Source organism: Lactuca sativa, chromosome 5, assembly GCF_002870075.4.
Source record: "Lactuca sativa cultivar Salinas chromosome 5, Lsat_Salinas_v11, whole genome shotgun sequence".
Taxonomy (NCBI): Eukaryota; Viridiplantae; Streptophyta; class Magnoliopsida; order Asterales; family Asteraceae; genus Lactuca; species Lactuca sativa.
The window spans coordinates 235,592,437-235,606,762 of record NC_056627.2 but is presented as its reverse complement, the minus strand read 5'-3'; the positions used below and the strand labels follow the sequence as shown (position 1 = coordinate 235,606,762).

The 14,326-nt window shown below is 34.1% G+C and overlaps 1 protein-coding gene across 1 annotated transcript; it reads left to right on the top strand.

Annotated features, from left to right (window-relative positions):
* The first annotated feature begins 1,743 nt into the window (after positions 1-1,743).
* Positions 1,744-2,091, top strand: LOC111887236 (uncharacterized). The gene has a single exon (XM_023883402.1). It carries the CDS (start codon positions 1,744-1,746, stop codon positions 2,089-2,091), a length of 348 nt encoding a protein of 115 aa, XP_023739170.1.
* Positions 2,092-14,326: the final 12,235 nt, after the last annotated feature.

Here is a 14,326-nt window from a genome sequence, read left to right as displayed (position 1 = left end):
CCACTACAACAACATCATATATTCTCGTAACATTCATAAATGATGTCTTTTGATGAAGACAACAAAGATGAAGACGGTGATATAATATTTAATATGGATTACATCAAAGGAGGTTTATAAATAATCTTCAATTTTGTATTGTTTCTTTGTATTAACAGATATCATGTATATTGCATTTTATGTTGTATTTTATATTTGGTTGTGATCTCTTCCTAGAATAAAGGGATACCGGTTTATTGTATTTATACTCAATTGGATTTAATGGCAAAGAAGGGGAAATGTGTTTTGTATTATGATAAAGCTTATTGAAGTTATAAAGTTCCTACCTTGATGAATCATCTCTTAGTTCTAGATAGTTAGGGGTTTTGGGTTATTTTGGTCCCTTAAGGTGTTCCTTATGCATAAAAATGGTGTCTTGATGGTTTAAGCTCAACCATGCAAGGGTTGAGGGTTGTTTCATGAAGTTAGTATGTTAAAAGCCAAGATTTGACCTTTTTAAGCCATGCAAAAGCATAAATTTTGCAACTTTATGGCTTAATACATTTTAAGGAGATTAGATTTGAAGTTGGACGTTAGGTCTTAAAGAATTAAGACCTTAAAAGTAAACCATGGCCAACCGAGGAGTACGTTGTACGCTAAGCATACGCACCTGAAATCTCAACCCTTGCAAAGCACTCGAGTACGACGAGCGTACTAATTATACACTTAGTGTACTCAACAGAGAGGTTTTTAGGCTTTTAGTTTTAGGCCACTTTTGGGCTTAGGGATTTGGTGCCTTGTTGGGCCGCAAGCCTTGTTGTGTTGGGCCTTTATAGATTTAGGCCCATATTGGGCTTGGAATGCCTTTTTGGACATTGGGCTAGTTTGGATTTGGGCCTTGGTATGTTAGGCCCAATAAGGGAAGGGTTAAGCAGCCTTTTACCCTGGAAGTCGGGGTTTGGGATTTAGACTCTTTAGTAGGGTTAATGACCTAATTGCTAATTACAGTTCTATTATGTGTGATTTAGTGAGAGGACTTCACGATTCAGCAACCCAAGTGTGATTTGATATTTTCCAACTGATGTGAATTTCCTTTGCTTTACTCGTGGGTTGAAGGCATTAATGCCGGCCCACTAGACTATGTTGGTAGGATGATAAATGTCCTCGTGACAAATTTCTTGTATTGCATGTATATGTTTGTTATCTCTATGACTCTTATTGTTATGATTATGAGTTAGCTGTAGGGTTGAAATAGACTCGATACCGAAGGGGTTGAAACATACCCAGTACCGGTTGAAAGAGACCGAAGGGGTTGAAATAGATCCAATACCGGTTGAAAAAGACCGAAGGGGTTGAAATAGACCCATTACCGGTTGAAAGAGACTGAAGGGGTTTAAATAGACCCTATTATGCTTGACTGTTATGTATATATGGTATGGAGTATTTTGGGGGAGCTCACTAAGCTTTGTGCTTACGGTTTTCAGTTTGTGTTTCAGGTACTTCCAGCTCGAAAGGGAAGGGTCCGACTTGATCGCATCGCATCCGTCCATGTTTTTCCGCATTATGTGATTTTAGGATTTGTACTATGATATTATTTTCATTATGATACACTCTTGGTTGTTTTGACATGACTATTGGATGTTTGAAATGAAAATTTTTATCTGGAAATTTTGGAATGTTACATAAAAATCCTATTTTGCTTCTCCCATATAACGCTTCTTCTACCGCTAATTATACCCTCTGTTCTTATCGTCTTCTTCCACTATGAGGGGAACACCTGTAACTGATGATTCTTCTTCCTCGGTCTCTAAAACACCTTTTCACCCAACAATCGGTGTCAATAACATTAAGAACTCCATTCCTGTTATCCTTGAACGAACCGACGGTCACTATACGTCGTGGATGGAACTTTTCAATATTCATGTTTGCGGATACAATGTATTGAATCACATAAACCGTGATGTTCCACGCCCCAAAGATGTCGATGATTCCACTTGGCTTCGCCTAGACGCCGTTGTCAAACAGTGGATTTATGCCACTATCTCTCCTGATCTTCAGGAATCGATCATGAAATCGGGTGTATCTGCTCAAGATTTATGGAACCGACTCTAGCTAGGAGATCTACCAAGAAAATCAATCCACACACACTGTCTACTTGTAAGAACAGTTCAATTCTAGTCAAATTGAATCCTTCTCTATTGTTCAAGACTATTAATCATGTCTCAAGAACTTGTCTGATCAACTTGCCAACATAGGTAATCCTATTTCAGAAACTAAAATGGTCCTTCAAATGATTTTTGGTCTTACACATGGTTCTTATGATACTGTTGCAACTTGATACGACAAACCGACATGCTTCCAAGTTTTAAAAAAAACCATGTTCCCAACTTCTCCTAGAAGAAAAACGACGCAACAAACACGACATCCCTCCACTGCAAGTCATGGTTACTCAGAAGATGAATGACTCTTCCTATGACAACATCTCTCCCTCACCGGATAACAATAATACCAACAATGCTTCACGAGGTCAAGGTAACTACCGTAAAAATCAGTTGGGTCGAGGTACTCAACGCGAAAGAGGAAGGGGACGTGGGCGCTTCTCCAATTTTGGACCCGATAATTACTCATGGCCATTCCCATGGTATCAAATGGAACCATGGTTTTTTCCTCCCTGCCCCTATCCAACAGCTGCTCCCAGTTCTCAAGAAGGTCTCATGGGACCTTCTCCAAGATTTTCAAATTGACAACAACAAAATGGGTCTCAATCTCACTACTCCAACGATTATGGAACACCAATGACACTGACCCAACTTGATGCTGCCTTCAAAACCATGCACTTACGTCCTCCTGACAACTCTTGCTACATGGACACAGGCTCTAACTCCCATCTCACCAACGACCCAGGTAACATTTCTCATATATCTCATTTAAGTAATCAGCATTCAATTCAAGTTGGTAATGGAACAAATATTCCATCTCTTGGTCGGGGTTTCGTAACCCTCTCTTTTCCCAATCATTCTTATTACCTACACAATGTTTTTCATGTCCCTAAGATCATTAAAAACTTTGTTTTTGTTTGCAAATTTACAACTGATAATCTCCTTTCTGTTGAATTTGATCCATTTAGTTTTTTGTGAAGGGATTTATAGCGAAGAAGGTCCCCACGAGGCATAACAGTACCGATGATCTTTATCGATTCACTTCACCCACATCCACTTCTTAATATGTTGCTCTTCATGCCGCTTCACTCTTAACTTGGCATAATCGCTTTAGTCACCCAGGAACTTCTATTTTTTTAATCTACTTAAGTCTAGTTTTTCCAATCTTAATTCCAAGTTTAATCACAAGTGTAATGCATGCTCTTTAGGGAAACATTGTCGTTTACCATTTTCTTTATCTCATACTCTTACTTTTGCTCCTTTTGATATAATCCATGCTGATTTATGGACCTCTCCTATTAAATCTAAACTTGATCAAAAATACCGTCTTGTGTTACTTGATGACTTTTCTCATTATCTGGGGACTTTTCCTTTACACACAAAATCACAAGTATTTGATGTGTATAACTAATTTCAAACCAACATTCAAACACAATTTCACAAAACCTTTAAGTCCTTGTAATGCGATAATGATAGAGAATTTAACAACTTTACGTTCAACCAACTCTTTATTAAAACAGGTACTCAGTTCTGTTTCACTTGCCCATACACATCTCCTCAAAACGAAAAAGATGAACGTATTATACACACTATCAACAACATGGTACGAACCAATCTCCTTCATGCATCGTTGCCTCTTTATTTTTGGCATCATGCTCTATCTTTCGCCACATATATACTGAATATCTTACCCACTACCACCATTCACAATAAAACACCCACCAAGGTTCTATACCTAAGAAAACCAACCTATTTCCACCTACGCACTTTTGGATGCCTTTGCTACCCTAATATTTATGCCACAACACCAAATAAACTCGCTCCTTGATCCATTCTCTCCATTTTCCTTGGGTACCCCCAACCACCATGGGTACCTTTGTCACGCTATATCCAATGACAAACCCATCATTTCACACCATGTTGTAGGAATATATTCACTTAATCCCCTTGATAATGAACTTTATCCAAGAATCAATTCACTTGATTCTATTAGAATGTTAACTACAAAACTGGAAATTGAATCAGAGCTTAACACAGACAGAAAAATAAGAATCAATTAACATGATTTAGGAGAATAAAGAACTTTGTTGTGCAGGAAAAAAACAGAGGATAAGTATTTTCTGGGAATATTGCTTGTTCTCCAAGCTTAATTGACAAACGGGAATACAAAACTTCATTAAAAAAAACTTCTAATTAACCCCTCTATATATACTAAACTAATTAGACTCCAAAACAAACTCAAAAACCTTTAAAAGGTAATAATTCCGAAAATACCCTTGGGCCTAAATTGTCCCAGTTTCTTGATCAACCCAAAATTTTCTCCCTTAATCCAGAAACTTGCATCATCTTCACTCCTAGCATTCTATTTCTTTTGTCTTTAAACTTGTTTCTTCTTTTTAGAACTTCCCGATCAATGTCATCTTCCTTCACTCTTCCTTTTATTTTCTTAGACTTTAGTGGAACCTTTGTATAGAGTTGACTTTGACCATTTTCATTCACTGAGTGTTTTCTCTTTTGAATTTCCAAGCATCCACCAGTAAACACTTTAGGCATATCATTTAAACCAATATCTTTTCCTTGAAATTCCTTTTCTTCACATATGTCTAATGCAAGATTTAGTACTTCATCACTAGTAGACTTGCCACATACATTTTTCTTCATCGATATTAGACCATCCTTGTTAGGGTGAAAATTCACTCTTGGATGTCATTTGTGCTTACCCTCTTGTATTGTGTAATGAGTTGTCTTTCCTATAAATAGGAAGTGAGTGACACTCACTGATGTAATGTTCATTTGGAGAGTTAGACTAAAGAGATAATTATACAAGACCCACTTTGTATTTTCTTTCTAGATCTAATGAGAGCTTAAACCAGATTTATTTACTCCTTTTTTCATGATTCTTACAATGATCCACTAGATCATATCAATTCTGCATATGTCATTATGATTAACACCACTAAAATTGGTATCAGAGTGGGTGTTCTTGATTTTATCAAGAATTGATCCATGATGACATTCTAGATTTGGTGATTCTTCATTTGATTTTTAATCTTCGTGTTTTAGAGAGTTTTTATATTCTAGAAATCCAATTCATCATTTATTCAATTCATAATTCGATTTTCTTCACTAGAATTCAAGTGATGTTTGCTTTCTCTATATAGAAAACTCATTCAAAATTACTTTCTCTCTCTATAAAAACTCAAGATCTTATCGATTTATCAAAGATGGTGTACTTACGTTATGATTCTTGGTTTGTGATCATTGAAGATGTTAAATACAAAGTCAACGAAAATCAATTCAATGGATTATTGTTAAAAGGTCGCTTGATTTCATAGGATACTATGGTTTCTTATGGAGGTTTGAAGGATGATCATGGAAGATTGATTTTTCAACCACTTTCAAAGATTGGATGTTTGGTTGAAAGTTCCATGAACATGGTATCTTGGAGTGAAAATCAAAAGGAAGGAGAGGAAAGAGATTTGTTTAATAAGAAATACATTTCTCTAATTGAAAACCCAAGTGATCTTCATGCTCTTAAGTATGTTGAAGTTCAAGATTATGGAGTTCAATGTGATGTTCTTGAAGTTCATAACAAGAAGATTCAAGTTGATTCTCATGAAGATGAAAAAGTTTTTTGCTCGATTGGAGTTCAAACTAATAATATTTTGTGTTCTTGTGATTCGTTTGAAGGAATGATTCCGTATCCATGAATCAAATTTGGGTTCCAAAGCAACAATCTCCATGTGTTGCATTGAATTTTAAGTCAAAACCTAGAAGTGTTGATGGTTCTTGTGAGGATGTTCTGTAACATTCCAAAAATCAAGGGTGAAAATTTCATTTTTATTATAATCAAAACACCATTGTAACTTTATCCAAACATTTAAAAGTATTTCAAATAAAGCAATTATCAGAATTCATTCCCAAGATCACATTTTGCAGAAAATACTGGTGGATGTGCTGCGATCAAGCCGTGCCCTTCCTTATCGAACCGGAAGTACCTGAAACCATAAACCACAAACTGTAAGTACAAAGCTTTGTGAGTTCCCTATAGACCACATAACATATATACAATAAATAGATAGTGGGCCCTGCCCTTCATCGGGCCCCGCCCGACATAAAGCTGGGCTCGGTAAAAAGGGCCCCACCCAACATACAATAATATATATCAAATAAACACATACACATGCAATAATCACAAAGATACATAGCATACAAATATCCATCAGGCCCCGCCCGACATCGAGCCTTAGCCCAAAAAACATATAAAAACAAGCACATGCAAGACTCACGAAGACAACTAGCATACTAACCATATAACATAAACATGGGTCGGCATTGGTGCCCTCAACCCGTTAAACCCGGTAAGGAAACTCACCTCGAATGTAGAAGCTCACTGAAAGAATTCCAGAGCTGCTGCCCTGACGACGCCTCCGAACTATCAGATCAAAAATAACACCCAATTAGCAATTAGGTTCCAATCCATAAACACAACTTCATACATGGGGTAAAAAGACCATTTTACCCCTAACTAGCCTTGTCCAAAACCCAGGACTTAGACTAACATCTGAAACGCCCAAAGGCCCACAACTCATCCAATGGCCCAATTTTACAAATTGAGCCCAAAACCCATACATGACCTTGCCTTAAGGTCTAACCATTCTTTCTATACCAAACACTTTGTATCCCGATGGCCTATTAATAACTCAAGCCCAAATAACTTAAACTACTAGATCCATAAAAGCCCACTAATGGCCTAATTTTCCAAATTAGGCCCAACCCCATATGGGCCTTATCTTAAGCCCATATTTCCATTAATTACAATTTAGAATACCTCAAATACCCCTTGGGACAAACTTGTTCAAATACATGAATCAAAAAGACAAGATCCATAATCCATATCGACCTAACTCGCCGAGTTGTCTACTCAACTCGCCGAGTTCTACATCAACTCAGAAATAGGGAAAACCAAAACAACTCATCGAGTTGACCATCCAACTCGCTGAGTTCGCCCGAAACCCAACATATTAATGTATTAAGCTACCTTCATCGAATCCCATAGATCTGAAGCTCAGGTCTCGACTAAAATGAAATCTAGAAGGGTAAAGTTTCCTACTTTACCCATAGGAACCACCAAAATGGGTTAAAACCCTAAACCTAGACTTAAAAGAGTGAGGGCTTATCCATTAAGCACTTAATCATCAAAGACAAAACCCCAAAATGCAGATCTGACCCCATAAGGCTAGATGGCCACGTAAAGTTTCCAACTTTACGCTTAAGTATTGCTAGGGGAAGCTCAAAAGCTCAAAAAGGCTAAATGAAAGACTTAACGAATGCATGAAGCCCTTAAATCCATAAAGTTGGCACCTTTATGCCAAAAGAGCTCATGTAGACCTTAGATCTGAAAGAATAATCATTTGGGACGTCCTAATCGCCAACATCCACCCAACCATGGCCAAAAAGCATAAACTCTAACCCAAGAAAAGATGTAAGCAACTAATTAGCAAGGTGAAAGCTTGATACCTCATAAAATTGGCAAACAAGACAGAGATTCTGGATATGATACTTCTTCAAGCTAAGCAACTCCTAATTCCTCAGCTCCTTCAACTAGCACCAAAAAATGAACTCTCATGGCTCTCCCCAAGCTCTCACACTCAACAATGGAAGATAAGGCTTGATTTTATGGCTTCTAGACAGAGGAGGCTGGTAAGGAGGCGAACCAAAGAACTTAAGGTCTTTAAATAGTGTGCAACACCCAAAAATATTAGGGTATCTCAATCAGCATCCAACTTGTCGAGTTCCCTTCACCAACTCTCCAAGTTGGTTCGTAAAAATATGCGACCCAAAGGCCTCCAACACGTCGAGTTTCCCACCATCAACTCGACGAGTTGGTCCCTAGAAAAGGGGATTTACTTCCACAATTAATCTTTTAGATTCTGGGTGTTACAACTCTCCCCTACTTAAATTAGATTTCGTCCTTGAAATCGCTCCTTACTAACACTCATATCAAAACCAACAACAACACAATCGAAAATTATGCGCATAAAACAATCTTTCCATGACAACTGAAACCCAAACCGAAACTTCCATCCCAAAGACAACAATAAAACCCTCAGCCTTTGCAACCCATTTCTACTTTTCTGAGATCTGAAATCCATAATGATTTGACTCCCAGAAATACCGCCCATGCTGAAACAACTTCATGCTAACTCTCGACGAATAATAGACCAAACATAACACTTCCAACCTAGAACATACAACAGCCTATCCAAATCTACTGAAACCATCCTTAGAATACTTCTTCAAGCCCGATCAAGAACGAATCCTTAATCTCTTGAATAAAAACCAATCCTACCTCACCTGAAATCCAAAAATTAAAGTCTCAATGGTCTGACTCCCTATCATACCTCCCACACTGAACTGCCACCATGTCAACCCCATAGATTTTTATACCAAACGAAATGATTCAAAGGGAACAAAGTCACTGACCATATACAGCTACAGAACACTTATACTCGACAAAAGGCTCAGATAATCCTTCGAGTAGAAGATTGATCCCTGCAACAGTTAGACTCAAACGAGAGTTGCGCAACCAGGTCAAATCAATTACTCTGAGATTATTCAATCCCACTGCGAGTAGCTTAGCATTTCCATATCAACCAGTTATCCCACTCTTACACGAAACCTCAAATCACAACTATTATCCGAAGCACCATGCTGCCGCCTGGCTGCTTCCCACCAACAGTCGAGACCTCCTTGGTCCCAACCCCTGCCAACTATCTGAAATACCGGATTCCTGCCTAGCTGTTGAGCCAAAAGACACTCCCAAAGTCGCCCCACGCGACTTCCGAAAGAAAACCTCAACTAACAATGATTACCCGAACCATCACGATACCAACCCGATGCCAGACTGATTGCTACAGAACAAACTGTGGCCTTGTCTCGTACCTGGTCCCCCACGACCTACCAATTTCTGATTCCAAACATGCAATAGCCCTCCCAAAACCTTGCAAATAGACATCTCTAGCCTAAACCATCGGAAGAAGTCTGTGGCCAAATCATAAATTTGCCACATTTTCACCATTGCATAGGGACTAGTGAACACACAACGAGCAACCATGCAGTCTACAACACTTTCCATGCTACCTGCTAACATGCAAGAAAGCCTAGATCAAGAGTTCGTAGGCTATCCTACATAACTATATATAGTTTCTAGAGCACTCCACTAGATGATAACCAACCTACTGGTACTCTAATAAGCATACCATTATTGCTATAGCCTACTATGCCAAGTGTGTGTGTGTATATATATATATATATATATATATATATTATATATATATATATATATATATATATCTAGAAAATCACTACAGCATAACAATATCCTATACATAAGGATACATAACCAAGTCTGCAAAGAATGTGTAACCATATCTATCTAATGGTGAGATAGACTCCCGTACAGATGATCCTACTCCAAAGCCACAACCAAATAAGAAACCGGCAAGAAAGCATAGATCAATAGTTCTCAGGCTATCCTACATGACTACATACAGTCTCTAGGATACTCAACTAGATGATAACCATCCTACTGGTACTCTAACCAACATACCACTATTGTTGCACCCTACCACGTCAGGGTATATATATATATATATATATATATATATATATATATATATATATATATATATATATATATATATAGGTTCAGGTTTATTTGAGACCATTCTAATTTTGTGAGACCGTGAGACCAAATCTAAAAATAATTTTAAAATGCAAAATAAATGGAAAAATCCAAAAATTCTTTTTTTAAATATTATTTTCGGAACTTGAATTAACTAAAAAAATAAAAAAAAATAAAAAAAATCCCGTTTTTTTAAAATACGTGAAATATTCTAATAGAATATTACACTGACATATTCTAAAAAATAAGTTTAAAATGTAAAATAAATGGAAAAATCTAAAAATTCTTTTTTTAAATATTATTTTCGGAACTTGAATTAACTAAAAAAAATATAAAAAAATTACATTTTTTTTTTGAAAAATACGTGAAATATTCTTATAGAATATTACACTGTACATATTCAAAAAAATAATTTTAAAATGCAAAATAAATGGAAAAATCCAAAAATTCTTTTTTTAAATATTATTTTCGGAACTTGAATTAACTAAAAAAAATTAAAAAAATAAAAAAATAAATAAAAAAATGCGTCTCACGGTCTCACAAAATTAGACCGTCTCACATTAACCTAACCCTATATATATATATATATATATATATATATATATATATATATATATATATATATATATATATGACTACATGACTATATACAGTCTCTAGGACACTCAACTAGATGATAACCATCCTACTGGTACTCTAACCAACATACAACTATTGTTGCACCCTACCACGCCAGGGTATATATATATATATATATATATATATATATATATATATATATATATATATATATATATATATAAAACATATCACTACAACATAGCAACATCCTATACACAAGGATGCATAACCAATTCTACAAAAAACGCGTAACCACATGTATCCAGAGGTGAGATAGACACCCGGATAGATGATCCTACTCTAAAGCCACAACCAAACAAGGAACAAACAAAAAAAAGCCTAGATCAAGAGTCCTCGGTCTATCCTACGTGGCTACATACAAGCCTTAGGTCATCCTTCTAATAATTGATAACCAAAACTAGTGGGCTGGCATTCGTGCCTTCGACTCATGGGTACAGTGAGGAAAACCCACCTCAATTGAAGAACTCGAAAACACTGCGACGTGCTCCCTTTCTGCACTGCTTGCTCCCGAGAGCCCCTTAACACCAAAACATGGAAGAATCTTAACCAACAGCCCAAATCCTTCAAGTTTGACCCACAGTTAAACTGGTAAAAAAGTTAATGGTCAACGGTCAACAAAAGTCAACAGTCAACAGCCCCTCACGACATGACCATCTATGGCTCACGTCATGAACCACTACAGAACAAAATAGTCGAGTCTCATAATCCTCATGATGTGACAATAATATCCTCATGTCGTGAGACCAGTTTGAAAGCTATTTTGATCCAAAAACTTCTTAATCAATCAATCTTCTAATCTATCTTTTCCATGAGGCTTCCTAACACTCTAAGGATCATAAAAATCGATGCTTTAAGGTCTCGTATCTCCAATACAAGACTTGAGCACAAACTATGGTATTCGTGAAGAAAAGGAGATCAAAACTCAAGCATAAACTTAAACATCATCCAAACTTTAGATCTATAACATATAATCATCAAGGGGCCCTAAGGACCCATAAAGTTGCTAACTTTATGAAGTCCCAACACTCTAACTCTTAAAGCCGTGGATAAACATGCATAAAACCTTAGATATAGCAACAAGGAAACAAAAAGCTTGGATCCTGGTTACTCACAATGGTCTATAGGTGTTCCTAGAGGTTGTAAATGGAACTTCCAAGCTAAATCTATGCTTCAATGGTGATCTCTTATTCTTTAAACCACCAAAACTCGACCAAAAGCTCAAGATTCATAAATATAGGATAGGGTTAGGGTTTTACTGAGCTTAGGGACAAAGGAGGCTGCTTAGGTACCCTAAAATGAAGTTTATGGGGTTTAAATACGAACCCTAAAAGACCATGGGCTTGGGTTGTAGCGCATATCACATCGTGAGCTCTTATTGCTCACATCGTGAGCTCAGTTTAAATCAGTATTTCATTTAATCACTACTCACGCCGTGTCCTTTCCGTGGTCACGCCGTGAGCCTTTTTTTACCTAAAAACCAAGCATTTGACTCCTCAAAACCCTAAATCAATCTGATCTGGAAACTGGGTGTTACACTCCAGATCTTATAGTAAAAGTGAAATGTACTAAACCTAAAGATCATAAATTTTTTATAGTACATCTTACTAGGAAATATCACAAGGGTGAATACCCTGAGAAAATTCTTGTGTTCGACCTTATAAAGTATAGATACAATGAGTGGCTTGAGATTTCATATATATATATATATATATATATATATATATATATATATATATATATATATATATATATATATATATATATATATATATGGGGATAGGGAATATACATTACAACCTCACCTAAGCCAATATACTAAGCCTCTAAAATATGTCATTTTAGAGATTATAAGGAGAATTTCATATATACTCTTAGACCATCTTCAATATTTTTGCGACTTTATTATTCTAATTATTTTGACCTCTGATTAAGTGGACCCTCCAATGGTTACGTTTTTTCTATAGTTATTATTATATTATTATTATTATGAATTTAACATATTGATGTTCGTCCATCTAAAATGTTTCATACAACATTTTCATTTAGTTTTTTGTTTTTTAAACATGTTATATTTTAGTGTGAAATATTTAAAATTTAGGTTATCGTTATAAATTAATATATAAGTATTTTTATAAATAAAAAATTATGATAGAAATAGTTAAATAGTTAAATAAATAAAAAAATATTTAAAACTAAAATATAAATAAAAGGGTGAAAATAAAATACGAACAAAATGTCAATATACCACTCAATATTTATTGAGTGGTGAATGTAAATATACAAAAACTATTGACTCTCATGCTATTGAATAAAAATAAGTTACGAGTCGATACTAAAAATCTATAAAATAAATGGTATTGAAGATGAATTTATTAAACATTAAAATATTATATTTATCCAATTCAAAAATCTAAATATCAAATTTGTCATTTTTAATTTTTAAAAAATCATATTTATTAAAATTCATTTTTTAAATTGTTATTATTAATTTATAATCATAATCATTAGACAAAATTTTACAATTGGTCCCTGTGGTTTACAGAATATCGCACTTTGAGGACTTCCTAGCAAAAAGTCACGCGACTTGTCCCTGTGGTTTGTAAAATTACATGAAAGGTCTTCCTGCCATTAAATCTAACTTTTTCAGCTGTTAGATTTTAATGGAAAAGACTATTTTGCCCTTGTACCAATATTGCAATACACTACAAACCTGAAGGATCATTCGTGTAATTTTATAAATTTGAAATTTTATGTATATATATATATATATATATATATATATATATATATATATATATATATAATAATAATAATAATAATAATAATAATTTCAACAATTTGATAATTTTTTTTATCTTCTTGACATTTTGTTTTCTATTTTTATTTTATAGTTTTAGTTATTTATGGTTTTTTTTTTATATTTTTTTTTATTTTGCATCAAGTAAATAAACTTAAATTCAATAAACCATGCTGAATTTATTTTTCCTTTAATTTTTCTTATTTGCGAATTGAAGCGTTAATGTTTTATTATTATTATTATTTATTTTATGCCGTTACCGTTCATGTTTTTTTATGCTCAATAGTTAATATCGTTAGGAACTTTATGTTTGCATTTATCATTATCATTATTTAACCTTCTTCTTTCTATTTTTGTTATAATTTTAGTTATTTATTATTCTTATATTGTTTTGTTTATGTTGATTCAAGTAATGAAATATAGAAAAACAAAAAACAAAAACTCAAACACCAAATTCTAATATACTCTAGTATATTAATACATTTTACATTTTCAAATTTTTTTTGGTTTTTTCGTATTTTTTTTAAAATTTTTTAGTATTAGTTTTTTTAAAATTTTTTTTTTTCATATTAATTTTTTAATTATTTTCTATTTTTATTTTTTAATTATTTCCTTTTATTATTTTTTCATTGTTTCGTTTTATTTTTCATCAACTTGATAAGTTTTTTTGACCTTTTCCAAAAAGTGTAAAATGTATGAATATATTAGAGTATATTACAATTTTGGTGTTTGAGTTTTTTTTTTGGGTTTTTTATAACTTTGGTTATTTATGGTTTTTGTAAATTTTTTTTATTTTGATTCACGTAAATAAAATAGTTATATTTACAAATATAAATAAAGAAAATAAACATAACTTTTTTATTTACACAAATCAAAATAATAAAAAATAGTTACGAAACCATAAATAACCAAAATTAATAAAAAAATGCGAAAAACACCAAAAAATATGAAAAGTTTAAACTGTATTAATATATTAGAGTATTTTACAACTTTGGGGTTTGATTTTTTTTTTTTCTATTTTTCTTTACTTGATTCAAAATAAATAAAAACAATAAAAGAATA